Source organism: Musa acuminata, chromosome BXJ1-9 (genome assembly GCF_036884655.1).
Source record: "Musa acuminata AAA Group cultivar baxijiao chromosome BXJ1-9, Cavendish_Baxijiao_AAA, whole genome shotgun sequence".
Lineage (NCBI taxonomy): Eukaryota > Viridiplantae > Streptophyta > Magnoliopsida > Zingiberales > Musaceae > Musa > Musa acuminata.
The window spans coordinates 43,848,631-43,876,341 of NC_088335.1; the positions used below are offsets into that span (position 1 = coordinate 43,848,631).

The window sequence follows — 27,711 nt, forward strand, 5'->3', positions numbered from 1 at the left end:
GCTCAAGAGCTTAAGGTTGATTTTATCAATTTAAAAAAATAAATATATATTTGAAAAAAATAACTTTCTATAGTTATAGTTTTATAATCATCAATTTAATGAGAAATAGTCTTTTTTAAGTATTATGATTATGTTGTATATTGTTAACGTGATATGTCCTATTTGAGTGTCTCTGACTCAACAAACTTATAAATTCTTGGTTCTTCTATTTAATTAATATCGAACTAAATATTTTATCGGGATGAAGACAAATGCATAGAAATTATTCAACATAAAAAAGGGTAAATTCTCAATTTATGTATTGCTTATTATTATTATTTTTTAAGACAATGAGATTAACATTGCTACCTATTATGACATATCTGAAAAGATATTTTCTTGATCCATAAGAAAGGAGTGAGAATTCACACTAATATATCATACAGTTGTATTGGCTATGAGCGTTTGACCAATGAGAAATTATTTGCTTTTGAATTTGAACCTCAATTTTATTTTGTCTTTTCGGGTTGGATTCTAAAAGGCATCTTTGGAGAAGTCACCTTTGATCCTTCACAAGACATTTATTCTTTAGCTCTCCAACAATAGATTTGACTTCATCAGTAATAAAAATAATTTTGGATAATTTGATTCTATAATTTCTGTGTCAATTATTTTATCAGCATTTATTAATTCAAATTTCTGTGTCAATGATTTAAAAAAAAAATCATTTGCATAGCCTTCCTATAAAAAAAAATTAATTTCTTTCTTCTATCTAATTCTATCAAGATATTGGGATTCACTAACACTCCATTCTTAACATCCAATTATAGTTCCATCAAATTAGAATCACCAACATGCAAACATAGAACTAATAAATAAATAACTTAGAGATAATGAGTTTCCTTGTAATTAATAAATTAATTACTTTTTCTGGACCCCATTTCCTGAGCCAATCACAGAACAGGTAGAGATTGTGTTCAGTAATTTTGGGCCCCATCTACAGCTTCTGGGTCCCATTTTGTTCTCTCTCTCTCTTTCTACTCTCCTTCTTCTTCTTCGTGTCTCCCTGCAGTAATAAATGAGTAAAGCACCTGCGGTGAGCTCCGTCTTTATATACCGCCTAAATCCTCGTGTCGCTTTTCCTTGTTCTGCCATCATCAGTTCACTTCGGCAGCGGTGAGTTCATCCTCAGATCTGCTCAAATAGAAACATTCTACACGAAGAAGAAGAGGAGAGAAGAGGAGGAGAAGATCAGATCTATCTCGAAGAGGGGGGGGGAGAGACGAAGAAGAGGAAGAAAGCCAAGATGCAGTACAAGAACTTGGGGCGATCGGGGTTGAAGGTGAGCCAGCTCTCGTACGGGGCGTGGGTCACGTTCGGGAACCAGGTCGATGTCAAGGAGGCGAAGATCCTGCTGCAGTGCTGCCGCGATCACGGCGTGAACTTCTTCGACAACGCCGAGGTCTACGCCAACGGCCGAGCGGAGGAGATCATGGGCCAGGCCATCCGCGAGCTCGGTTGGCGCCGGTCCGACATCGTCGTGTCCACCAAGATCTTCTGGGGCGGCCCCGGCCCCAACGACAAGGGCCTCTCCCGGAAGCACCTCGTCGAGGGCACCCGCGCCTCCCTCCGCCGCCTCGACATGGACTACGTCGACGTCGTCTTGTGCCACCGCCCTGACGCCGCCACCCCCATCGAGGAGACCGTCCGCGCCATGAACCATATCATCGACAAGGGCTGGGCATTCTACTGGGGCACTTCCGAGTGGTCCGCCCAGCAGATCACTGAGGCCTGTGCCATCGCCTCCCGCCTCGACCTCGTCGGCCCTATCGTCGAGCAGCCCGAGTACAACCTCCTCTCTCGGCACAAGGTAATGTGATCCGATCCGATCCAACATGATCTTATCTACTCTATCATGGTTCAGATCTAGTGAATGCTAAGATCTCTATGATGTGATCTGTATGGTGGTAATTCTTTTTTCCTTCTTTCTTTTTGGAAAGAGAATCCCTCCTTTGACCTCTTAGTCTTTAGATCTTAAGAATTTCTTTTACTTGATCTGTAGATGCATTTCGCTTCATCATGCTGGTAATACATAGTGAGATTTGCTATATTCGTTATGCAGTAAGGGTAAAAATATGATTTTGTTGAAGGATCTTGATTTGGTGGCTGACTAATTGATTCTCCCCTGGTTCAATCTTGTTTGGAACTCATAGTCACTAAATTGAGAATGAGTTTCCTATGCTTAGATTTTTTGTGCAAATTTTTTTAGGTGAGCTTTTTTTTGATCAGTTGTGTCTCACCTTTAAGAGCATAAGTATTTTAGTTTTTCTTTTTTAAGTGTTCTGTCATGTCACATTCTTCATATCTATTCTCGAATGTTACTTCTGCTCAAGACGGTGTATTTTTTCAGTAGCATTCTATGGTTGAACTTTCTCTAAAGCAATTACTCTGCATGGGAAATGATATTCTAATTTAATTTTCTAGCATGAGATAGATGTTCATTTAGCTTCGTTTGAGCTGAAACGGTAGCATGTGAAAATTTAAAGCCTAATGATCGTTGCTGTAGGCTAAATTGCTTTAACTATCCAGGAAAATGATGGCTGACAAAAAGATTTGCTTTAATATTAAATTGGCTAAACACTACCAGCTAGCCAATGATAATGTATTTGGGTCATACGTTGAAGGTTTAAATTTTCATTATGACATCTCCTTTTTCTGTTGCTCTTCACCCCTTGTGATGGATTCCCTTCTCTCGGTGTGGGTCTTGATGCTTCAAGTTGTGCTGGCACAAAAAATAGCTATTATGTTCTTGAAGTATCTTCTTTTAATCAAAGCAGCAAAACCTTTTTGAAGCAAAAGAGGTAACTGCAGATTAGTGGTAACCATGTCAGATCTCTGCAGCTTTGACTAGCCAATATAATGAAATTAGAGGTTGCATATAGAATTAACACTAAACAGGCCTTGTTAACATTGCTATTTAGCATGAGATTTTTTAAGACCAGAAAGTCAGAACATCAAATTATTCTATGGATGTCCACTTGTATGGTCATGAAAAAACATATTAGCTAAAGGTGTGGTAAGCTCACCAGAAAAGATGAGATATATGATGCAGTAAAGACAAAAGTTTTTTTTTCCATTCAGAAGTGGATCATTATATAACAATAAGTACAGAAGTTCGAATAATGGTTTATGCCTTGTAATGATTCACCATCTTGTTTTCTGTTTCATTACAATCAGGTAGTGTAGATTTGTATGTTTTTATATCACAGGAGTGAGATATCGGTCAAACTGTAACAGGATCAATCATTTTGTCCCCCAACCATACTTTGAGGAAGCCCATTAAATAGAACACACAACTAATCCAGAATGAAGTAGTGTGTCAATCTGAAAACCTGTTCAATTTAATCTTTGAAATACCTTGGGAAATGGATGATGTGCAACATGGGTAGCCTTCCACTTATTGTGCTGAAGTCCATAAAACTTGTCAGTACATAGCCTTGCTAATCAGTCGAGAACTAGAATGTTATTGGTATCTCCTGTTTTTAGTTAACATTAAATATTTTGTGGAAACTTTAACTGAAAATTTATTAAACAAATATTGTGCTTGTTATCTTTTCGATGTTGATACAGGTTGAAGTAGAATACCTTCCTCTGTACAGCACGTATGGCCTGGGTCTCACCACATGGAGTCCATTAGCATCGGGAGTGCTGACTGGGAAATACAGTAAAGGAAATGTACCTGCTGACAGTCGGTTTGCACTTGAGAATTACAAGGTGAGGTTGGAGACACTAATTCACTTGTTATATGCAACTATGTAGTTTTTGTTTACTTTGATTAGTAAGCTTAGAGTTGAATTGCAACAGACCAATTTGATAATTTGGATAATATTGAATTTGTGCCATCCATGCCATGCTATATTCCGTTAGGGGTAGGTAATCCCATGAAATCATCATGCTGTTGGAGTATGCAATGTCCAAACCAGAATGAGCTTCTGTAGCACTGTCAAAAAGAGACTGAGGTTTGAGCTAGTTTCTTTATTTTTATCATTTATATTCCATGCTATAAATATAGTCGACTTTGAACCAAGGTTCAAAAAACTGACCATACCGATTCATATGATTAGGTTTTTATCAGTCTGAGCCATGATAGCTAATTTGCTATGCAGACTGTGCAATGTTGTCATGTCCAGTTTGGAATAGTGTTCATCATATGGTATCTTTATGGGCTGGGCAGTCCAGTTGAAATATGATGGTACACGTGTGTATCGGGTGATAAGCCTATCACCCAATACTGGGACTTCTTTTTTTTTTTACTTTTTAAAATTTTTTAAATACGAGCCCTCTTTACTCTTCTTTTGTCAAGCTGTTGACAGCTTCTCTCTTACTCCCCCTCTTTCTTACAGTTTCGCCTCCTCCTCCTCCCCCTCTCTCTTACAGCCTATCACCCAATACTGGACTTCTTTTTTTTTGAACTTTTTAAATTGTTTTAAACAGGAGCCCTCTTTACTCTTCTTTTGTCAAGCTGTTGACAGCTTCTCTCTTACTCCCCCTCTCTCTTACAGTTTCTCCTCCTCCTCCTCCTTCTCCTCCCCCTCTCTCTTACAGCTTCTCTCTGTTGACAGTTTCTGTGCAATGTCGTCATGTCCGGCTTGGAATAGCGTTCATCAGATGGTATCTTTATGTGCTGGGCAGTCCAGTTGAAATATGATGGTACACATGCGTATTGGGTGATAAGCCTATCACCCAATACTTGGACTTCTTTTTTTTTTTTACTTTTAATTTTTTTTTAAATAGGAGCCCTCTTTACTCTCCTTTTGTCAAGCTGTTGACAGCTTCTCTCTTACTCCTCCCCCCCCTTTACAGTTTCGCCTCCTCCTTCTCTTCCTCCTCTCTCCCTCTATCTCTCTCGCAGCCTCCTCTGCCTCCACCCTACCTCCACATTTGTTGCTTCCTTTGCTGCCTCCTCTTCCTCCTCGTGCTGGCGTTGTTGTCTCTTCACATCACTACCACTTCCTTCTTGCATCACCCCCTCCTCCTCTCTCTTTCTTTCTCTTTCTCTGAGATCTGCAGCTATATTGACCTCTAATGATTGTTGGTATGTCATTTTGTATTGCTACCGTATCAGTCCGGCTGCCAACCTATCGGCATTATTACTAGATTCCAAACCTTGTTTCCAATCATGTCTTGTTTTGAGAAAATTCAATAAGTCCCAATTATTATGGGAATATGGAAAGGAATAAATAATTAGAAAAAGTTGTCACTTGCTGATGAACAAGTGGAACAAAATGAAGGTGTTGTATACCACTATACAATGATAGAATGCTATTTCAAATACCACATTTATACATGTTTTCTTTAATATTATATTTACAGTTCAAGGTTAGGGGTACAATTGAGAGATGGTAATTATTTTCATAAGTTTTGATTGGATATGGTGAATGATTATGCTACAAGGAAACACCAAAAATTTCATAACCAGTGATAAAAATCTCAATCAGGGTTATTCTTGTTTCTCTTCTAGTACTTTTTTTTCTTGCTAGTCTATGTAGTCAATCAGGGTTATCATAGCAATCTAATTTTTCAATCTTTTTAATTTAAACATATAGTTTTTTTTTTTAATTTTGGATTCTAATTATAGTTTTGTGCCTGTAGAATCTTGCAAGCAGATCACTGGTTAACGACACACTAAGAAAAGTAAATGGACTGAAGCCAATTGCAGATGAACTAGGAGTTCCCTTATCTCAACTTGCGATTGCTTGGTGTGCATCAAATCCACATGTTTCATCAGTAATAACTGGTGCCACCAAGGAGAGTCAGGTATGTAATATATGTTCAACGTCTAGCATATGCAATTAATTGTAATCTATATAGCATTTTACGCCTTCCATTTTTTTTACTTCTAGACTTGAAGCAACTTGTTCAATATTACTGATGGACAATCTAGAGTACTTATTCAATTTCTTTGATTTTTATAATTAATATCAAAAAATTCTTTGAACAATATATTATGTAGGTATAATAGAGGCTCAGTGAAAAAAGGTATTCGAGCAAAGTATGAAATAAGGTGAACTTAGTAAAGCATCCAAGTGTTATAATTATATATAGAAAGGGTTCTTTGAAATTGCTGCCACCTAAACAGAAGTCCATTGGTGTCTTTATATATAATCCTCCACATGGGAGAAGACGATTATTAAACAGCATTTTTTCCTTGTCAAGTTGGGATCAAGGAAGCAAATTATCAACAGAAGAACAAAAGAAAAGGAAGAAATATGCTTTATTATGGGAAAAACAAGGTAGTTGCAGCATGATAATGTATCAAATGTTGACAAAACAATAGGTGGTGTGCTCTAACATGATTGGATATTAGGATTTAGATTTGGATCGGATCAAGATTGATCCATATTGCCAATTGTGAGTTGGATTGTCAAATTTGGTTTCACATAAGATATCAATTTCTCATACTTTGTCTACATACTTTGTTTCTTGTTAGTTGCAATTTCCTTAGTTGAGGATGTCTCTGACACAGATTGTAGAGAACATGAAGGCTCTTGAGGTCATTCCCAAGCTGACACCTGACATACTTGAAAGGATAGAGGCAATCATTCAAAGCAAACCCAAGCGCCCAGAATCATACAGGTGATTCCATATTGAAATATTCTTCTCATCTTTTCTTGCAATTTCGTGGAGAATGATATTTGCTCTGAAGTCTGGGAATGTGAGTATTTATTATGCAGTTGTGATGTTTTTGTGGGTCACTACAGTCGGTCTTGTTGAACTTTGAACTTGTTCTGGTTTCTATCAAAGATTTTTATTAAAACCGGTTATGAAGACAAGTTTGATTTATTAATGCTGTGGAGGAACCATAAACTCCTTTTGGATTTTCTCTGGTGTATCAAATTTGTTTCATTGGAACTGGTTATGAAGACAATTGATTTATCAATGTTGATGCTACTGGACTATCTTTGTTGTTTTGTGTGTTTTCTGCAATTTGTAGTTGTTGACTAGTGTTTGTCAGTTACAACTGTTCAAATTGCTAATAATTATTCATTTAAAATTTCCTTTTTACATGATAAAGCATCACATTTAATTTGTCTTTTAGATATATACTGTCCCTCTTCAGTCTTGGATATAAGATGTTACCTTCATCTTGGCTGTTTATCCATGAATATTATAATTATGGTCTCATTGCTCCCAAGAAATATATAAAAATATCATTTTCGAGATATTTATTTCCAGGAAGGAGATAAAGATATCCAGGCACAATAATATTTTCATACCGTTGGAAATATAAAAAATTATCAAGTAAACAAACAAAGATTGGAAACTTGGATCTATGCCCAAATGAGCACAATTTGGTATCTTGTTTTGATTTGGCCCCTAGTCACATATGAAATAATTGATGGTACATATTTAGCAGCAATTTTTTTGCTCAAGATCTCTTATGGGAAAAATGATGAGGTCCAACTTAGAGTTGTCACTTATAGCAAGTTCATTTCAAAAAAAGAAAAAAATTCAGACAAGTATTCAATTACTTCAGACTTGCTTGATATCAAATTGTGACAAAGGAACAAAGTGGTTTCTGCACAAGTACTCAAAGTGGTTGAATGAGATTGCCATGAATTGGGTAGCTGGACAACGATAAAAACGCTATTGAAGAATGGATTGCCATGAATTGTTGCAACTCAAAGATTAAGCTGGGTTGATGACAGAGACTCAGAATAGTAGTTTTGTATGACATATTAGATCTCTCATGGGACTATTAGTTAGATTTTGACAAGAATCTAAGGATCTGTTGATGGAGAAGAACAAGGTTGTATACTCTCTGGCTAAATGTGTGCATTAATTATATACACAATCTATTGTCTTATATAGGCCAAATTCAGTGGCTAGATTAATTGTGTTCCCACGAAGGTACCAAATTTAAATGGGAGCCTCTCTTCTTATAGATGCTTGTGATCTTGTTTCTTTTTTTCAGACTAATGATGGTTTACTTAGGCCAGATACAATTGTTCCCTCTATAGAGAACCAGCATATTCTAGAAATGTGGAATATAAAATCATACTTGAACAATAGTAGGTAACAACAAGTTGATTACTGATATATCAGTTTTGTGAGTGGAAATAGAAGAATCAAAATCCTTATTTTTTTGAGATAAATCCAATAATATATATAGTTGTATTTGCCATCATAGATGAAGAGTAAGGTCTATCTTATCTTCATTGCCATTCTTACCATCCTCAGCGCAAACACTGTCTTGCTTAAATTCTAAGGTTATGTTTGTGGATGCTGATGGGACTTGCATGGTCACCTGTGCCATTTCTTGCGGTGCCCTTGCATTACCAGCAATTTTAGGGTTGTAGCTTCTTTGACAGTTTGCAGTTCTTGAGCTCTCCTTGTCTCTTAGCACATGCCCACCATAAGGGGAAACCGAGAAACTGTACCTTGGATCAATCCTCGATGTGGCTTCCACGTTGTTGTCGAAGCTATAAGGTGGATGGTAATGCTGGTAGTGAGCAGAGGGTGGCACGGGGTGATATGGTGGGCACAGTGGCTGCCGGAGATGGCCTCTGGCAGCATGCACAAGCGGCTGACTGGAGTGCAGAAATGATGGGAATGAGAGCATGGGCACTGGTGTCGTCTGCATGCTGTAGAAGAGCTCGGCTGCACGCTCAGCCCTTCTGGCAGCATCCCGTTCCCGGCGGTGGCCGTTTTGGTGGCCACCAAGTGCTTGCGAGGTTGCAAACACCCGGTCGCAGTACCGGCACTTGAAAGCCTTCTTCCCCTTGCCTTTCTTAGCTGCCTGCTCTTCTGCTTCACCCCTTGCTTCCTCATCAGCCATTTTTGATCTGAGAATACTGGTTAGGTTAATAACATATCAAGAGAAGTATGTGATTAAAAGAGAAGGTAGAGAACAGATAACCTACATCACTACCACTTTGTTGCTGGAAACTGAGTGAAGGTGGCAGAAGAACTGTTCTGGGAGTGAGATGTGTTTGAGAATTGGTCTCCTCTTATACTGGGTGGCAAATTACAGTAAGCATAAAAATGGAAGATTCTGTTTTGAAGGGATGTCTTCTTTCCTTGAATGCTCACCAATCTCACAAAGATGGCTAGATCACTAGAAGATTCAACAATGAAGAAATGAGATATTTAGACATTATGGGTTTATAGATTAGGAAACACTTTTCTTTCCCTAGACAATTGATTCATCCCCTCCCCCCTTCATTAGTAGTTACCTCATTGACTCTATTCTTGTCTCTCATGTGAGATGACAGCACATATTAGCTTTCCAAATTGTTGTCTACTTAATTTACATATCAAAGTTTTGTAACTGGCAGTTCTTACACTCGCTTTTGGCTTCTTTCAAAAGGATTTTTGTGTGGATCATGAAGTGCCAATTGTTCTCAACTTTGTCTACATGAGTTCAATCTATTTTATGTGAGAAACACAATTGTAACAGGTAATTTACATCGCATACTGTCTAATTATTTCAATTTCATACCCACTTGCTCATATAGAAATACCCAAGCCATTAAATTGATGATGTTTTTCTGCATATTTTTCGTCGTAAAAGGAGAAGAAAAATAGTTAAATCTAGAAAAGAGAGTTGGAAAGGAAACTTGTGAGTGCATTGGCTAAATGTTGAAGCCTTCTTGCCAAAAAATCTATATGCATCTTTGAGATCAAATGGTTGCCTTAAGAAGTTGGTGCAATTGGTAGGCACTTATTACAGAAAGCCTGCATATATGTTGAGGCTTTTCCTACCAAAGGAGGAACTAATGCAGATGAAGAAAGCCTGTAGAGAAGTAGATTTGCATGTCAACATTGATGGTATACCTCATCAATGAGGTAGAGAATGATGTCATCTTTGAGGCAAACTTCTTTTGGTCTCCACAACTCTTGATCTTCCAATCTTGATGCAATTAAAGCTCAATCTGAATGACCTTTCCATGGTTTAATGCCAACCAATTGATCAACTCCAATCACAAGAATTAGTTTGGGAGTGCAAAGAAGATAAATTGTAGAACACACCATTTTTGGTCTCCTTCCATATCATGGTAAAAATGAATTATCTACACATTCAGTAGGGTACACTTCAAATTTTCTTTCATTTATAAGTCACTTCAATCAAAATCATTATTATTAAAAAAATTCAAAGTTCAGCAACATTTACTTTGCTCAAGTGTTAACATGATCCATTCTGAAACCAAATCCTTGCACTTCAATGCCATGCATGTGGGTAAAAGGATCTCTTTTCTTTTTACCAATAATTTTAATTTAACACACATTGACCAAATGAGAATATTGGCTAGAGGGTCTCTGTTCACTATATGAATTTTAATATTTATATTTTCCGCCATCATCGTTCTTCATATTTTTCATTTTTTTAGTTTATAGTCCATACTTTTGTCATTTGATACTTTCCTCTTTTTAAAATGTATTAATCATAACAAGTTTTAAAGATATTAATATCATTTGAAGTTTTAGTGAACAATCAAATGATGACCATTAACCATGATACTATATATATATATATATATATATATATATATATATATATATATATATATATATATATATATATATATATATAATTCCATGGTGCTGAGATAGTTGACATTTCGTGTCATTTTAACACATGAAAACGATCCAAAAATAAGTTCAAAACAAGTCATTTTTGGTTGCACTAGTGAGTGATGAGTGACGAACAATAAGCGTAGCAAGGGACATCACCTTCCTTGATACCTGAAACCCTCATCCAGCCCTGTATTAGTCGAGGGATTTCATAGTACTATGATTACTAACATTTCACGCCACTTGTCACGATCATCGTAGCAAGCGAAAATAGCCTAAAAACAAGTCAAAATAGGTCGTTTTTTGTTGTGTGAGCGAGCGACAAGCAGCGAACAATGAGTGAAGCAAGGGGCAATCTTTCCTGATACCCGAGGCCCCCATTGAATCCTATGCCACTAGGGGGGGTTTCAGAGTGTTGAGATGACTAATGTTTCATGTCACTTCTTACAATCGTCACAACACGTGAAACTGACCCAAAAATAAGTTATTTTTTACTATGCAATCGAACAACAAATAATGAGCGAAGCAATGGATAACACCTTTCTAGATCCCAAGACCCTCATCCAACCCTTTGCCACTCGGAGTGTTTCAGGGTGTTGAGATATCTAATGTTTCGTGCTGCTCACCGTGATCGTCACAGAAAATGGACCAAAAACGTTGCATGCATGGCCAATATGGCCACCAACCATGCTGCTTTACTTTGACACATTAGCGCTGATGGCAATAAATATTCATTATAGGCAATAATTTTAACATAATGAACCAAGACAAGTTGGAAACTTAAATTTTATTAACAAAAAAATAGAGTTTGCAAAATACGAGGTTAAATAATTATATACATAAATGTGTGCAACCAAAGAAGTCTTGAATTTGTTATGTCACCATTCTATCTACATAAATGATTGGTTTCAAAACAAAAATGGAAAGATATTTTAAAGATTTATCACATTTTGAGTGTTTTATAAAGTAAGAATATGGTTGATAATGTGTATAAAGGCTATAACAATTACATTAGTTCATAAATAAACTTGACCCGTATTTAGAATTATTATACATAATTTTTTTTTAAAAAAACCAATAAATCATAGTTATCTTATATTTTCATTGGTTGTTCCATGCATGTGGTGGAGGACTAATCCACAAGTTCTAAGCCTATCATATTTTGATTGAGATTATCTATAAAATTAAATATTTAATTCTTTTCTCTTTTATGTTGAGCATGCCATCTTAATGTATTGGGTGGTGGCTTTGGATGCTTGGGGACATCAGCCATGTGATCAAGATGTCACTTTAACTAAAGTTCCCAATCTATTTGCCCAAATCATCGATGGATGTGCATGCTATGTCTCCATCAATTCACCAATCAACACTTTCAATAGTTCGATATCTTATCATTTATTATCGATAATAAAAAAGCTCTTTTGATTTTGATTGTAAGACAAGAACAATTATTGAAGAAGTGAAAAAACTTAAATACATTAACATGTCCCTCTCTTATTTATACAGATTAAGAGGAAGGATTTTCTTCAACAGAATAAAAAAATTTTCTTAACATAATAAAAATATTTCCTCGTATAGTTAGAGAAATCTTATCTTCTATCAACTTGATCCTCATAAATCATTGATGTCAGAGCTTTCGATTGTCTTATCGAAGTTAGTAAAGTTAGTGCCGTGAATCATCAAATATCCATATCAACACTGAGTTGACATAGTTAGCTATAAGATAGTATGATCGACGTGTTAGATTCTTTAGGTGCTTAGTCAGATGTGATGTATCGTCAAATTGAATGCTCCTTATCAAATATCCTTAAGGCATGTCAATTTTAGAGAGAGAAAGATATTCCAAGTAGATTATGATTGATGTGAATGTTGATGGAATCATCGTTTTCTTCTGCTTGTTGAAATCACTAATGCTTATTCTCTCTAATTCTCCTCGATGTTTGCTATCGTCCTCACCGAATTGCCAATAACCTTCAACCTCGTATTCACATCAAAGAAGAAGCGTCAGACCACCGTAAAATCTCACAACTCAAGCAAAAAAGAAGAATTCCACCATCGATTGTTCTCTTGATTGCAAAAGGATTCACGACTTCTGCACACTGAACACATAGTGAAATCAATCATCTCCTAATGTAAGGGAAGAACAGAACTCTGCAGACTATGAATCAAGTTGTTGATGCAGATCAAACCATCAGAGAATCGATGCCTGTTGAAGGAAGGATCACTGTGGCAGCTGATCCAGCGGGAAGAAGAGCTCCATTTGGCTCCCATGGCCTCAGAAGGGTGTCCCGATCTCGCTCCTATCAGTGGGCGTATACAGCGCGGACCTGTTCCGGGACCTGTTCTCCTCCAGCTGCTTCACCACCTCGTTCATGTCCGGCCTGGCCGCCGCTGCCGGTGCGCAGCAGCCCATCGCCAGCTTCAGCGCCTGCACCAGCCCGTCCTCCATCGGATTCCTTGTCCCCTTCAGCACCTCCACGTCGAACACCTCCATCGTCGTCTCCTCCAGCACCGCCACCTTCACCAGCGCCGGCAGGTCCGCCCCCTCGCCCGTCCCCTTCCCTGGCTTCCTGCCCATCAGAATCTCCAGGAGCAGGATCCCGAAGGCGTAGACGTCCGTCCTCGAACCGCACTTCTTCATCTTCTGCAGCTCCGGCGCCTTGTAGCCGTCGCACTTGGCGGCGGACACCATCTCGTCCGCCACGGCCGGGACCATCAACTTGTCGAGCCCGAACTCGGTGAGCCTCGGCACGAAGTACTCGTCGATGAGCACGTTCTTGGACCGCACGTTGCCGTGCGTGATGGGCGTCTCCAGGCCGGTGTGCAGGTGCGCGAGCCCCCGCGCCACCCCGAGGGCTATCTTGTGCCGTCGAGGCCAGTTCAGCAGCGGCTTTCCGGCTCTGGTGTCTGCGGCGGCGACATCGAAATCGAAACAGAGTCGTGAGCTTTGGATGTGATGCAGTCCAGAAGACGTCGGACTATGGAGATCGCTGCTAATGGACTTACCATGGAGGAGGTCATGGAGGGATCTACTGGGGTGGTAGTCGTAGATGAGGAGCTTCTCCCCTCGCTTCCCTTGGTAGAACGCTCGCAGTGCTGTCAGGTTCTCATGCCGAACTCGCCCGAGCTGCCGGATGACCGGCAAGCACTCCGCTTGGTCCTTGCAGCTACCTTCCCTCAGCAGACGAAGCGAGATGTTGCCACCGTCGGCCAGCTTCGCCTTGTACACCGTTCCATAGTTCGTCTTCTCCATCACCTGCCCGGTGGCGTTCAGCACGTCCTCGAGCGAGAGGTGCTCCCCGCCCTGGAACACAATCAGTTTCCCGTCTCCGCCGCCGTTTCCGTCCTCCTCGAACACCATGTCCGCCTCCTCGTCCGCCTTCCTTGCCCTGTTCCTCCTCTTCCTCCCCTGCACCCAGCCAATGGACACCGACGCAAGGACCACCGCCCCGGCCAGCAACCCAATCACGATGCCCGCGATCGCGCCGGAGCTCAGTCCGGAGCCCGACCCGCATTTCCCCAATGGCGGCCCACATAGCCCCGGGTTCCCCTGGAACGCCTCCGCCTTGAACTTGGACTCCCCGAAGGACGCCGGCAATGGCCCTGTGAAGTTGTTGTACGAAAGATTCAACCTTACCAGCTTTCCGAGGCCAGCGAGCGAGTCCGTGATCGAACCGGAGAAGCGATTGTTGCTAAGATCGAGCTCCTCCAGGCCACTGAACTCGGAAACGAACTTAGGGAAAGATCCTTGGAACCGGTTGTTGCTCAAGTCCAAGACTTTAAGCTTGTTGCAGCTCGAGCTGGGCATCGCCGGGTCAGGAACGGAGCCGGAGAGGTCGTTTTCGTGAAGCCGGAGCGAGACAAGGCGGTCGCAGAGGTTCCATATGGAAGGCGGGAGGGCGCCGTCGAGGGCGTTGCCGGCGAGGTCGAGATCGGAGAGTGCGGGGGCGTTCCCGAGCTCGAGGGGGATGGGCCCAGTGAGGGAGTTGACGTCGAGGTAGAGGGACTCGAGGTAGGAGAACAGGCCGAGTTCCGGCGGGAGGGACCCGGCTAGGGCGGCGGCCGGGAGGCGGATGGAGAGGAGGTGGAGTGAGGGGTCGGAGGAGAGGGAAAGGTTGGAGCGGAGGGCCAGGTCGTCCTCGCACCGGATCTTAGCGGCGCTGCCACCGGCAGACCAACGGAGGCCACGCCAGAGGCAGAGGGGGAGTGAAACGTTCCAAGAGGAGAGCTCGGCATTGGTGGCGGAGCCTTGGAGCGCGGGCTTTATCTTGTTGAGGAGAAGGACGACGTCGGCTGAGCTAGGCTCCGACGAAGCGAAGGAGAAGAAGTACACCGCGAAGCAGCACAAGAAGAAGAAGAAGAAGGAAGAACATGGCAGGAGAGAAAACAGAGGAAAAGGAGCAGCTTTTGGAGGCAAAGAAGGCATCTTCGGGAGCAAAGAGGAGAGCAGCTGAGGAGAAGAGTTGCACAGAAGCCAAAAAATGGGATTTTTAGAACAGAGAGGGAGAAGAAATAGTGGGAACAGAGGAAGTGAGGGGAATTGAAGCAGCAAAAACTTCTCTTAATTCCACTCCCCTTATTAACACCCCACTCTGGGCCCCATGTTCTCCTCCAGTATAAACCCAATTCATTTCTGGTGGCAGATCTGCTCACTCTGTACAATGTTTCTTTCCTTGAGAAAGCTCCCAGTATCTATCAGTAGATACTGGTATAAGATTTAGAGGATTCATGATCAGCTTGTCTCTGTGTCTTCAATGTTTCTCCTCCTCTCTTTTTCTTCTCCCATATGAACATCAATAGCTGTCTGAACTTGACGTCTTTCTTTCTCACATCTTCTCTTGATCACTTGCAGAGATTACACGCAGCAAATATAAAGATCAGTTAAGACTTTGGGGTAGAATTGAAGAGGAGGTTTGAAGATCATGTCAAACACCCTTTTCATGAAAACAGCACACACATGGATTCCAAACCCCACCTCATGTCATGGCATGTGATTGTTCTTTCAAAAGGCAGCGATGAGTTTTGACAAAGGCTTTGGGTCTGTGTTAATAATGGAGGCAGAGTGACAGAGATAGAGAGGACTAAAAACTGGTTTGAGGACTGTGCACCATTGAATGAGTTGAACAATCAATGCACTTTATATCCAAGTAGTCACCAGGAAAGTCATGAAAGTCCATCTCTTTCACTCTCTCCTTCTCTCTCTCTCTCTCTCTCTTGTCATTACTATAATGTTTTCCAATTTAAATAAAATTAAACTCTGATTTGTAGTTGAAATGGAAACTGAAATCAAAATTTATAGCTATGGTTTCTGTAGAAAGTAGTGAGGTGTCTTTGATGTGATCTCTCTAATTAGATGTTAATTTGTTTCAATAGATTGAGACTGATGATGAAAACAAAAGAATATATATCTACTTTAATGAAAAGTTGGAAAAGAAAAAAAAAACCATCTTCTTTTTCTCCTCTTTCAATCCCTACAAATCAATCTTTATCCACTTAATATCTGTAAAGAAAGACTGGCCAGCTTTGATGGACAGTAAGAAAGATCTTGACTTCTCAAGAGAAAACAAGGTAGAAGAAGACAGCAGACCTCGTATTCGATTCTGATACATCGTAGAAAGATGGTTAAAGGTAGAGGAAGAAGAAGGGTGTGAGCAGGGGGATTGGATACTCATATGCAACAAAACTAGCTGTCATTGGTCTTGGGAAAAGCCTACAGACATGCCATAGTAGTCATTGTTTTCTTGGGAAAGGTTGGCAGTGCAATCTTTGTCTGATACTTTCCAAGTTCTTGGAAGATTACACAGCAGTTATTTGAATAGATTTGATCCAGAATTATTGAACACAGATGGAAGGTGAAGCAAAAGCATTTGATTTTGAGCACAGTTTGAGTGTGTGTTGAGTCTAAAGCATTTACAGGGCCTTGTTGAGCATGATCTTATAGCCCTATCAGTCCTTGGATTCAGCCCACAACTTAGGGCAAACAGTAGTACCACAGGTAGCAGTAGACCTGAAAACCCTACTATCCTGAGACTTGAAGCCTCACAGTGGGAGATCCAGAAGGAATGATTGGAAGTAGATTCAAATCACTGATCATTCTGAGAAACAACAAGTCAGAGCTTGGTGTGAGATGAAAGTGGAGGGTTCATGCAGCTGGATTGAGCTGCCACAGACACACACACACACACAGCAGCAGTACAGTGGAGCTGCTGATCTCTCACTTCAGTTCTTCACACTGAAGTGCTTCAGATTTCATTGTCACTGGCCTCCCATGCTTAGATAGATAGAACAGTTCCTTCCTTTGAGGAACTTGGTGTATTCAGATGGACAAGTCAACAATAAGCAGCAACCACAAAATCCACCATAATCACCTCTTCATTCTTATCTTTCTCTCCACCAGAGTATGGTCTCTGAAATCACAAACACCTGTGTTGGTCATTGTCAGGGGAGTTGCAAGTTGCAAGAGTTGAACATTGTTTCTGCACATCTCAGTACTTGGTCTTGAAGGTCCTATCCTTAAACAATGGTTTTCAAGGAATTGGTGTATGATTGACTCAAATACTGTGACTGATTCAGGAATCTAGTAGGAAGGTGAGGGGGGGATAGTTTAGGGGAGATTGATTGGCTTCTCTTCCATAATTGAAATGATAGCAGCAAGATTAAGCTATTACATGTGGACAGTAATGTATGATTAATTTCTTGGATATTCAAATATGTCTTAAATCTCTTTATTTTTTTTCTTACTTATCCCAAACTTGGTTAATCAATACCTAAAAATAAGAAAAATGAGCAAAAAAAAAAGCCTTATTCTTTTCTTTTCTTAGCTCATTATCATCCCTCCTTTTGTTTCCTTGCTAAAGCAGTTTCTATTTTATGCTTTCTTTCCCCTGTTTCTCATCCAACATAGAGTCTAGAAGTCTCTCTCTCTCTCTTCCTCCTGTATCTGAATTGAAATATTATTTCAATCTTATGTGCTTCATGAGATCAATTTTTTTTTATTTTATTCTAATCCGAACAATTTCCTAACCAAAATGCAACTATTAGATCATATGGTGTTCCCTTTACCTTTTTATGCCTTTGATCTGAGCCCTTTAGCATCTTGGAATGCCTTGTTTCCCAAGTCGTCCATCCAAGAAGGTAAAGCATATATATATATATTACACACGTGGAGATCGCCAGCTACCACTTCATTCATGTTTCAACCAATCAAAACGCACCACGTCATCAGTAAGTCGCATGCGCTTGCGGCCGACGGAGATTGCCACGAGTTACGTTAACGAGTTTTGTGCGCCTTATGGTGTGCTTTCATTAATCTTGGCGGTACTCTTTCTACCCTCTCAAGATCTACTCGGAATTGACCTTCACTAATGAATGCACATAATTGCGGGACCCACAGGGTAATATAAGTTGGTAGATTTTCAAGAATGAGTAGGATTATGAATCGCCGGCTCCTATAAATGACGCTTCGCGCAAGCCCTTCAAGGTGTCTTCGACCCGATTCGGTCCTAGGAAGTCGAGTTCTGATGGCGAACCCCGGCGAGGCGACCTCCTCCTCCTCCGACCCGTAAGATTTCTCCTCCGTCGACGCGATTGGTCTGAGTGGTTTCGATTTGAGCAATTGGGTTTTAGGTTTAGGGTTTTGATTTGTTCTTGTGGGGTGAATGATTGCAGCAAGGGGACGAAGAGGGACTACAGCACCGCGATTCTTGAGAGGAAGAAGGCCCCGAATCGTCTGGTCGTTGATGAGGCGATCAACGATGACAATTCGGTGGTGGTGCTGCACCCCGAGACGATGGAGAAGCTGCAGCTTTTCCGCGGGGATACGGTCCTCCTTAAGGTAACAGTTCTGTGGTCCGTTGCTTGCTGGTCGTCGGGAAAGTTAGTGTTTTGGTGGAGCAAAAGGGTCTGATGGAGTTCTGGGACAGTCGAATATCGGAGTTACCACGTTAGAGGGTAGAGAATGGCTTCTAGATCGATGATCAAGTCTTTTGATTTAAATTTCTATCTTTTTACATGAAAAGAAATGTATTCTTCAGATCAGATGTGCTTGCTTAGATTTTTATTGGAGGATATTTGTCAAAATTAGGATCTTTTGGGAGAAATATTTTATGTCTGAGATAGTTAGTTGCTATCAAAATTTCGAACTGCAGATTCTTAAAAATTTTGGACAAGGGATTCTTACTCTTCCTGATAAGAGAAAATTTTGTTTGACTATATATACCTTTTTAATAAACAGAAAAATTAATTGTTTGGTTTTTGTTTCTTAGTGCATTTGTATGCTTAAAGGCTTACTGTTAATGGAATTTTTTATTGTTCTCTTTTTGAGAAATGCTTTTAGGGCAAGAAGCGGAGGGACACGATTTGCATTGCACTTGCTGATGATACATGTGATGAACCCAAGATAAGGATGAATAAGGTTGTCAGGTCTAATCTCAGAGTGAGGCTCGGCGATGTGGTATCTGTACACCAGTGCCCGGATGTGAAATATGGAAAGAGGGTCCATATACTTCCTATAGATGATACCATTGAAGGCATTACAGGGAACTTGTTTGATGCTTATTTGAAGCGTAAGTTTTATACTGCTTTCTTAGTGATATATTTTGCTTGTTTTATTCATGAGGTCTCTTTAATCTTTTTGTATGTATGTCTGTTCCTGAGAGTACATTAGCATTTTCATGACCATGTCTGTAGACCATGTCTTTCTGCTTCCAATTCTGTGAGTTTAATAAAAAAAGAGCACAATAAAATTGAAGAGCTACTTATCCTCCCGAGGATGCTACTGCCATTTCTTTCTGAACTTCGACTGTCATATTGTGTTCAAAAACAGGTCAGGTCCTTCACTGATGTGGGCTGCGGAAACAATGAAATAGTGCATGCATTATGTTGCATGAATTTTCCTGCCCATAAATGGGCTCTGTTTTATTTCTTGTGACGATTTTATAGGGCTTACATGCAGGGTTCGCCCTCATATATATATATATATATATAAGTATATGTATATATATATATATATGTATGTATATGTATATGTATATGTATATATATGTATATGTATATGTATATGTATATATATGTATATGTATATGTATATGTATATATATGTATATGTATATGTATATGTATATATATGTATATGTATATGTATATATATGTATATATATATATATATATATATACATACATACATATATATATATATACATACATACATATATATATATATACATACATACATATATATATATATACATACATACATATATATATATACATATACATATATATATATATATGTATATATATATATATATATATATATATATATATCACAATGTGGCATTGTCACATCATATCACTTCATGATTATCCTTGTCCTCATTGCCAAAATCTTCATCTTTAGATATTTTTCATCTTTGTCATGGTATTGATGATTTGATCTGCCATCATTGAAACTAGGAAATATGTTCCGATATGCTTTGTGCAGGAGCTTCAGCTTATTTAGGGTTCACCGGAATGACAAAGATTATAAATGAATCCTAATTAATTAACAGTTATGTAATATATCAATTTTGAACTTCTATAGAGATAAAGCTTTCTTTAGAAAGTAGCTTATTTATCTATGAATGTTTTCAAACCATAGCTTACTAAAGTCAGTATGTTGGAGAATGATTTGACGGTATTCCATTTTGGCAACAATAGTGTCACATAAATGTTTGCTACTTTAGTTCTCAGTGGATGTTCGTAGGGGAGCCAACTGTTCATTTTATCTGCATAACTGCTATGTTATTCAGTGGAACCAACTGCCCATTTGAGCTTAGTCTTTACTTGCTCTTATACCACAATGACAATCTTTTGTGGAAACACCTCTCTTTCTCTCTCTTTTATCATTTTTTACTGAAAGAAGTTCAAGTTTGAATTATGGGCTTCTCTACAATATTTCTGTTTTACTTGGTGCTATCATTGCGTGGGAGAAACACTAGGTTCCTTATTATTCCCTCTGATGAAAATTCAACCATGGTAATGCTTTTTGTGTCATTTTCTGGTTATAAAGTGTGGAACTGGTAACGAGAAATCTTTTATCACTTCCAAGATAAGGTAAGATGAATGAGATTCTTTTGTGTTCGCCTTTGGTTCCTTCCTTTCATTGCTAGGAGAGATGTGTCTCCTAATTGGTTCTAACTTGAGCCTGCAATAGCAGACATAACAAAAATGCTCTGAATAAGTTAAGAATTAGTTTCCTTTATTGAACATAAGAAGCTTCAATCGATGAGTCAATTTGTTTTCTGGGATACATTGCATTCCTTTCAGGGAACTGAAGTCATATTTTTCGTCACCATGTACCTTATCTTTTTTCTGTATGGTTTTTCTTAGGTTTTGGATGAATCTGAAATTGGTCTTTGTAGAAAGATTCAGATTTTTGAACATTCTTCTTCCCCTGATTGTTTTTTGTTTGACACCACCTACTTAGATTAAAATTTCTTCTAATATATGTATGCACAACTTCATGATGTTTTGCAAGATACCCCCCTGAAAATTATTTTTAATCACATTTGATGATATTTTTGCTGAATATAAATGCACTATGAAGAGTTTTCTTGAGGATTTCTTTTACTGTGTTATGGAGTTTTTCACAATCCACTAATTTATTTTTTAAATGCTTACTGATGAGAGTCTTTCTTTTCTTTTTTTTTTTCCAAGTTGTTCTGGGGTGGATTAATGGTGGACTTGTAATTGTATTAAAATTGTTTCGTAGTCTTGATTCAATTCTAGAATTTTGTGTGGTATCTACCTTGTAGTTGAAACTAGTCTGTAATCTACTAAATATTGTTCTTTTTTGTAAGAAGTTGTGATTACTTTTAATGCTATTGGAAGATGTTATTTTTACAGCATTAGCTAGATGGTGACCTTTTTTTTTCTGATTTGCTGCAGCATATTTCATGGAGGCATACCGACCTGTTAGGAAAGGGGATCTCTTCCTTGTTAGAGGTGGTATGCGTAGTGTTGAGTTCAAGGTGATTGAAACTGACCCACCAGAGTATTGCATTGTTTCCCCTGAGACTGAGATCTTTTGTGATGGGGAGCCTATTAAAAGAGAGGATGAAGAGAGACTTGATGAAGTAGGCTATGATGACGTAGGTGGTGTAAGAAAGCAGATGGCACAAATCCGAGAATTAGTTGAGCTTCCTCTCCGGCACCCTCAGCTTTTCAAGTCCATTGGTGTGAAGCCACCAAAAGGCATATTACTGTATGGACCCCCTGGTTCTGGAAAGACATTGATTGCAAGAGCTGTGGCCAATGAAACAGGGGCATTTTTCTTTTGCATTAATGGACCTGAGATAATGTCAAAATTAGCTGGGGAAAGTGAAAGTAACCTTAGGAAAGCTTTTGAAGAAGCTGAGAAAAATGCACCATCAATTATCTTCATTGATGAGATAGACTCCATTGCTCCAAAGCGGGAAAAGACCCATGGAGAAGTTGAGAGGCGCATAGTTTCTCAACTTTTGACACTGATGGATGGACTGAAGGCACGTTCACATGTAATCGTTATCGGTGCAACAAATCGGCCAAACAGTATTGATGCAGCTCTCAGAAGATTTGGGAGATTTGATAGGGAGATTGACATTGGGGTGCCTGATGAAGTTGGCCGCTTGGAAGTTCTTCGTATACATACCAAGAACATGAAATTAGCTGAAGATGTAATGTGATTGATGAATAAACATCTTTTCTTGCATCATGTAATTTGTATGTCATATTTCAATGATTGATACTTGACATATGTGCAGGTTGATTTGGAAGGAATTGCTAAGGACACCCATGGTTATGTTGGTGCTGATCTAGCTGCTTTGTGCACTGAAGCTGCTCTTCAGTGCATACGCGAGAAAATGGACATCATTGACCTTGAGGATGAATCTATAGATGCTGAGATACTGAATTCTATGGCTGTTACCAATGACCATTTCAAAACTGCTCTTGGAACCAGCAATCCCTCTGCTCTTCGTGAGACTGTAAGTAGACCTACTTTAATTTTGGCATAGACTTTGTTTGCTGGTCACTATTGTTTATTTAAAATACAATTCGTTCAAATAATTTATTGAATTGCATATATATATATATATATATAGGTTGTTGAAGTGCCTAATGTCAGCTGGGATGACATTGGTGGTCTCGAGAATGTTAAGAGGGAATTACAAGAGGTAGTTCTAAGAAATGGTATTTTTGTCAATCTTTTGCTGCTCTCTAAAAATCTGACTAATGGGTTGGTTGTGCTGTCTCTCTCTCTCTCTCTCTCTTTTTTCAGACTGTCCAATACCCTGTTGAACATCCAGAGAAGTTCGAAAAATTTGGCATGTCGCCTTCAAAGGGAGTCCTATTCTATGGGCCTCCTGGTTGTGGGAAGACTTTGTTGGCTAAGGCAATTGCAAATGAGTGCCAAGCAAACTTTATCAGTGTCAAGGGTCCAGAACTTCTCACCATGTGGTTTGGTGAGAGTGAAGCAAATGTTCGAGAAATCTTTGACAAGGCTCGTCAGTCTGCACCTTGTGTCCTCTTTTTTGATGAGCTGGATTCCATCGCAACTCAGGTTACAGTTTTCTTCCTTCTCTTGAAAATTTATTGAATTTAAAAAATGGTAAATAATAGTTTCTCCATTGTCATAGAGAGGGAGTCATGTTGGAGATGCAGGGGGCGCTGCTGACAGGGTTCTTAATCAGCTTTTGACCGAGATGGATGGCATGACTGCCAAGAAAACTGTATTTATCATTGGAGCAACTAATAGGCCCGATATCATAGATCCAGCACTGCTCAGGCCTGGCCGTCTCGATCAGTTAATTTATATTCCTCTGCCTGATGAAGATTCTCGTTTCCAGATTTTTAAAGCTTGCCTGAGGAAGTCCCCTATTGCAAAAGATGTCGACCTGAGGGCTCTTGCTAAGTTCACTCAGGGCTTCAGTGGTGCAGATATCACAGAAATCTGCCAGCGTGCTTGTAAATATGCAATCAGAGAGAATATCGAAAAGGTAAGCTTTTTCGTTTTGTTCTTGATTGGAACTTTGAGTCAAATCTTTATAAGCCAAGCCATGGGTTCGTTTTGCTTCACAGCCCTTTTTTCCCTCTAACATTCTTCTATCTAATGTGATCAAGTAATTGATCACATTAGATTTAACCATGCAAAATACTTCTGCAGAATTATACTTAAGACTATTATCAAGAAATGTTCATATTACGTTCTTTTTTACTGCAGGATATAGAAAGGGAGAGGAGGAGGAGTGAGAATCCTGAAGCTATGGAGGAGGATGACGCTGATGAAGTTGCAGAAATAAAAGCTGTTCATTTCGAGGAGTCGATGAAGTTTGCCAGGAGGAGTGTCAGTGATGCAGACATCAGGAAATACCAGGCGTTCGCACAAACCTTGCAACAATCCAGGGGTTTCGGGACCGAGTTCCGGTTTGCTGAACGAGCTGCAACGACAGGATCTGATCCATTCGCCACACCTGCTGCTGGAGCTGATGACGATGATGATCTATACAGCTAGTGCATGGAATGTGCATTCAAATGCTGTGATGCTTCTTCTGTGGCAATTTAGTCTACTGCTGCAGTTGGTCGTTTAGTAGTTTTGCATGAAGCTGTATGAGATGTAAGATGGGCGATGGACAGGTTATACTTATCTATGTTAATATAGTTAGCTAGAAGAATTATATAGTATCTTTCTGCTAATGGTTTTCCTTTTGTCTTATTAATGTATGCAATATCGCATCAAGATTTGTGCTTACTGATGTATTAAATACCTAATCATACACCATTGCCAATACAATGGGATGGGTACAGTAGTATCGGTGGGTCCCTTATTATTCAGACAAAAGCTGAGCCACATGGGCCAGGGTTACTCGCGGCCGCCTACGCGGCTGCCTCGGTAGCCCGAATCGAAGCCGGACCCGTACCAAGGCCCGTAACCAAATCCCATCCCAGGACCGAAGCCATAGGACAAGCCCCCGCCTCCGCCACCGCCGCCTCCTCCTCCCCCGCCACCACCGCCGCCGCCCATCCCGTAACCCTCGCCATACCCAAAGCCACTTCCAAACCCAGAACCATCGCCGGAGCCGCCGCCTCCTCCTCCGCCACCACCCCCACCACCACCGCCACCTGCCCCATCGCTTCCATACCCGTATCCCGATCCACTTCCACGACCGTAGCCGTAACCTGACTCGTCCGTGCCGCTTCCATATCCCACCCCACCGCCCCCGCCCCCGCCCCCGCCACCACTGCCCCCTCCTATACCGCTTCCCGATCCGTACCCGGAGCCGTACCCCGAACCGAACCCAGAGCCCCCACCGCCATCGGAACCGTAACCCGACCCTCCACCGCCACCGCCGCCGCCGCCGCCTCCACTTCCAAAACCCCCATCCTCCCCGGCACCATACCCAGAGCCATGACCATCGCCTGACCCACCGCCGCGTCCCGAGCCTCCACTGCCGCCACCGCCCCCACCCCCACCTCCACCACCTCTTCCAAAGCCTGCGCCACTGCCATACCCAGACCCATACCCTGACCCACGGCCGAAGTCCGAGCTGCCGCCATCACCACCACCACCTCCCCCTCCTCCACCGCCACCTCCGCTAGCAGCGGGTCGAATCGGTCTGGCTGCCGCAATGAGCTGAAGAGAGAGCAGCAGCAGGAGTGCAGCAGCCAAGACTCCTGCTCTAGCCATGGCGTCCACGACTCGCCTTGCGACGGAGACGCGGCAACGTGGGGGTTCATATATAGAGCTGTGCATGTAAATAGTTCCTACATCACCGTGTCACGTCAACTACGAAAGGCTACATCACATGCGTTGGAGTTCTACGGTTAGGGGTGGGGGTGTGGGTGTGGGTGCGGGTGTGGGTGGACAAACGGGGTGGGGTAATGATTAATGACGGCGAACTTTTCACGGTCTTCGGCTCTTCGACTAGGGAGGGTGGGTGAGGTGGGCGCCGGGGCCCGGTCCCGAGGGCGCTTCCCCACCACACAACAGTGAAGTGTCCTGGGTGTCGCGCACTTCCGGTTGATGTGGGTACAGCACGTTGCTGGTCCACCTCACCAAGTCACTCGTTTGCGTCTCAGGGACGGCCGCGTGGTGCGGAAGTGGAGTCGTTGAAGCGAGACTTCGAATAATTCCATTCGAAGTGGAGTAGTGAATGACCGATGGACAGCTCCCTCTCTCTCACTCTCTCTCTCTCTTTGCTTTTCCCGGCTTTATTGGTCATCACACCAAAGGCTGCCACCAAAAGGTCCGACTACTGCCTCACTGAAGCTTCTCCTCAACCATTTTTAGTCATCCTGCTACCAATAGAGATGAAAGTCTCGTGAGGATCATCGATAACAAGATTAGGGTTTCATTGAGTTCACAACTCCTATGCTGTTTGATTCGGATAGAAATTATATAATCAATCAGTCACATAGGTACTATACGAGACTTGTGAGAGAAAAAAATTGGATTGATTACCAAATGCGTCCTTACATAATATTGATAGGCATATTTTTAAGAGTTCAGGGATAACCCAGAGATTAGAAACGGACTCTTTTATAAAATATTGATAGAAATATTTTAAAAACTCGAAAGATAATTTGAGTGGATTACAAACTATCTCCCATGTGATTTTTTTACTAAAATTTTCATCTCTTCAACGTTATATATAAAAATATACTCTTTAACTCTTAAGGTATAAAATAAAAAACTTAAACAAATAGAAGTTAACTTCGAAATTGTTGTGGGAAATAATCTTTGAGTCGTGGCCTCAGGGCCGACACAGCTTGGTTCGGGTCCAGATGATGGGGGATCTTCCCGAGACGGCCTTCGAGTCCACCGAGATGGTCGGGTGCGGTGGTCGGGACGGTATCGTCGTCTCCTCCGGGCAGAAACTTCTCGCCTTCGCGTCCCGCGGGGACTTTCGGCTTCGCACCTACACAAAGGTCAGGTCGGGGTGCTCGGCCCGACCCCTCCGACGATCAAATTAGTCGATGTGAAGGGGACTTCAGACAATGAAGTCTTTTTTGTGTGTTTGTCTCTCTTTTTCCTTCTCCTGATGAACGAGGGGGTATTTATAGGGAAGCTTACTGCTTCCTGACCTGCCCGCTTGCAGGGGGCAGGCTGGTAGCGTTTGATACTGGTGTTGGCATGGCGTGAAGAACCGAGCCTGAGCAGACGTTAATGCTCCTCGGCCGGCGTTCTGGTCCGTTTAACTAGGTGCTGTCGCGTCGATCGAGGCGTGAGGCGTCATTTGACGTTAGCCGAGTCTTATCATAATTACTATCCTCATCAGAAACTAACTTAAGCGTTGGAAGAACTGACTCGAGGAGCCTCTCCCGACTTCGATCTTTATATATATGATAATTTAGGAGAAGACGTTTTCCACCTCGAATGACTCTGTGTATATGAATCAGAGTCACGTCACATTGACAAGGATGTCAATGATGTTTTTACTAATATTTTGATACTAAAAAGAGGACTTGATGTCACAGGAGCATTCACAAGTCAACCATATCAACCATAGTACTTTTGCTCAAATGAGACAACAACCATATAATATACTGATTAGTCCCACATCGGAAGTGAGCAAGATTAAGCATGACTTATAAGGGTTTGATGAGTGTATTATTATTATTTTAGCTTAGACATTTTGGTAAGTGGTTTGGATCAAACGATGTTGATAGGTCTATTTAGCTTACGCTTAGGTCGTGACATTTGGTATCAAAGCCGACCTAGTATTTAAGCATTGTACGGGGACTCAAGTAGGAAAGAGCTGCCCGTCGATGAAGTTAGAGGGCTCGTGTGGAGCCACCATTGGGTTTGATTTGGGCTATGTTGGGCCTTGATAATGGTGTTAAGCCCCTAAGTGAAAAAAAATTATAACATGTTAATTAGTCTCACATCGAAAGTAGGTAGGACTATGATTATCTTATAAGGGTTTGATGAGTAAGTATTTTGGCTAGTGGCTTAGACCAAATGAAGTTGATAGGCCTATTAGCTTATCAAGCTTGGGTCGTGACACCCGCATCGATTAGCTAGTCCTCATTCATCTTTTGAATAAGATGAGGAGAGTATGTCTATAGAGCATAACGATCAAGTAAGGTTGAAACCCCAATCCCAACCTAGATATATATAAAAAAATGCTCATTCTAACTCAT

The 27,711-nt window shown here is 40.9% G+C and overlaps 5 protein-coding genes across 5 annotated transcripts; 2 read left to right on the forward strand and 3 right to left on the reverse strand.

Annotated features, from left to right (window-relative positions):
* Positions 1-1,108: 1,108 nt before the first annotated feature.
* On the forward strand, positions 1,109-6,947 carry LOC135593672 (probable voltage-gated potassium channel subunit beta). Its single transcript, XM_065083893.1, has 4 exons — positions 1,109-1,849; positions 3,610-3,753; positions 5,632-5,796; positions 6,506-6,947. The coding sequence occupies exons 1-4, from the start codon at positions 1,286-1,288 to the stop codon at positions 6,617-6,619; spliced, it is 987 nt and encodes a 328-aa protein (XP_064939965.1). The 5' UTR covers positions 1,109-1,285; the 3' UTR covers positions 6,620-6,947.
* A 1,217-nt stretch (positions 6,948-8,164) lies between these two features.
* LOC103998983 (zinc finger protein JAGGED-like) lies at positions 8,165-8,818 on the reverse strand. The gene has a single exon (XM_009420610.2). The coding sequence runs from the start codon at positions 8,816-8,818 to the stop codon at positions 8,165-8,167; it is 654 nt and encodes a 217-aa protein (XP_009418885.2).
* Positions 8,819-12,583: 3,765 nt separating this feature from the next.
* Positions 12,584-15,236, reverse strand: LOC103998769 (putative kinase-like protein TMKL1). The gene is made up of 2 exons (XM_009420348.3): positions 13,561-15,236; positions 12,584-13,461 (listed from the first exon to the last, which is right to left on the reverse strand). The coding sequence occupies exons 1-2, from the start codon at positions 14,978-14,980 to the stop codon at positions 12,830-12,832; spliced, it is 2,052 nt and encodes a 683-aa protein (XP_009418623.3). The 5' UTR covers positions 14,981-15,236; the 3' UTR covers positions 12,584-12,829.
* A 2,758-nt stretch (positions 15,237-17,994) lies between these two features.
* On the forward strand, positions 17,995-24,264 carry LOC103998770 (cell division cycle protein 48 homolog). The gene is made up of 9 exons (XM_009420349.3): positions 17,995-18,115; positions 18,223-18,388; positions 18,890-19,118; positions 21,481-22,247; positions 22,335-22,556; positions 22,674-22,745; positions 22,850-23,131; positions 23,208-23,567; positions 23,792-24,264. The coding sequence occupies exons 1-9, from the start codon at positions 18,009-18,011 to the stop codon at positions 24,080-24,082; spliced, it is 2,496 nt and encodes an 831-aa protein (XP_009418624.3). The 5' UTR covers positions 17,995-18,008; the 3' UTR covers positions 24,083-24,264.
* Positions 24,265-24,430: 166 nt separating this feature from the next.
* LOC135594136 (putative glycine-rich cell wall structural protein 1) lies at positions 24,431-25,255 on the reverse strand. Its single transcript, XM_065084550.1, has one exon. It carries the CDS (start codon positions 25,253-25,255, stop codon positions 24,431-24,433), a length of 825 nt encoding a protein of 274 aa, XP_064940622.1.
* Between the last annotated feature and the right edge of the window lie 2,456 nt (positions 25,256-27,711).

Bases quoted from the DNA above. Each gene is read 5' to 3' on its own strand.
- LOC103998983 (XM_009420610.2), bottom strand. From the start codon at position 8,818: ATGGCTGATGAGGAAGCAAGGGGTGAAGCAGAAGAGCAGGCAGCTAAG.
- LOC135593672 (XM_065083893.1), top strand. From the start codon at position 1,286: ATGCAGTACAAGAACTTGGGGCGATCGGGGTTGAAGGTGAGCCAGCTC. The intron at 3,754-5,631 runs GTGAGGTTGGAG...TTGTGCCTGTAG, and splicing joins TTGCACTTGAGAATTACAAG to AATCTTGCAAGCAGATCACT. The intron at 5,797-6,505 runs GTATGTAATATA...TCTCTGACACAG, and splicing joins GTGCCACCAAGGAGAGTCAG to ATTGTAGAGAACATGAAGGC.
- LOC103998770 (XM_009420349.3), top strand. From the start codon at position 18,009: ATGACGCTTCGCGCAAGCCCTTCAAGGTGTCTTCGACCCGATTCGGTC. The intron at 18,389-18,889 runs GTAACAGTTCTG...AAATGCTTTTAG, and splicing joins GGGATACGGTCCTCCTTAAG to GGCAAGAAGCGGAGGGACAC. The intron at 23,132-23,207 runs GTTACAGTTTTC...CCATTGTCATAG, and splicing joins TGGATTCCATCGCAACTCAG to AGAGGGAGTCATGTTGGAGA.
- LOC103998769 (XM_009420348.3), bottom strand. From the start codon at position 14,980: ATGCCTTCTTTGCCTCCAAAAGCTGCTCCTTTTCCTCTGTTTTCTCTC. The intron at 13,462-13,560 runs GTAAGTCCATTA...TCGCCGCCGCAG, and splicing joins CCTCCATGACCTCCTCCATG to ACACCAGAGCCGGAAAGCCG.
- LOC135594136 (XM_065084550.1), bottom strand. From the start codon at position 25,255: ATGGCTAGAGCAGGAGTCTTGGCTGCTGCACTCCTGCTGCTGCTCTCT.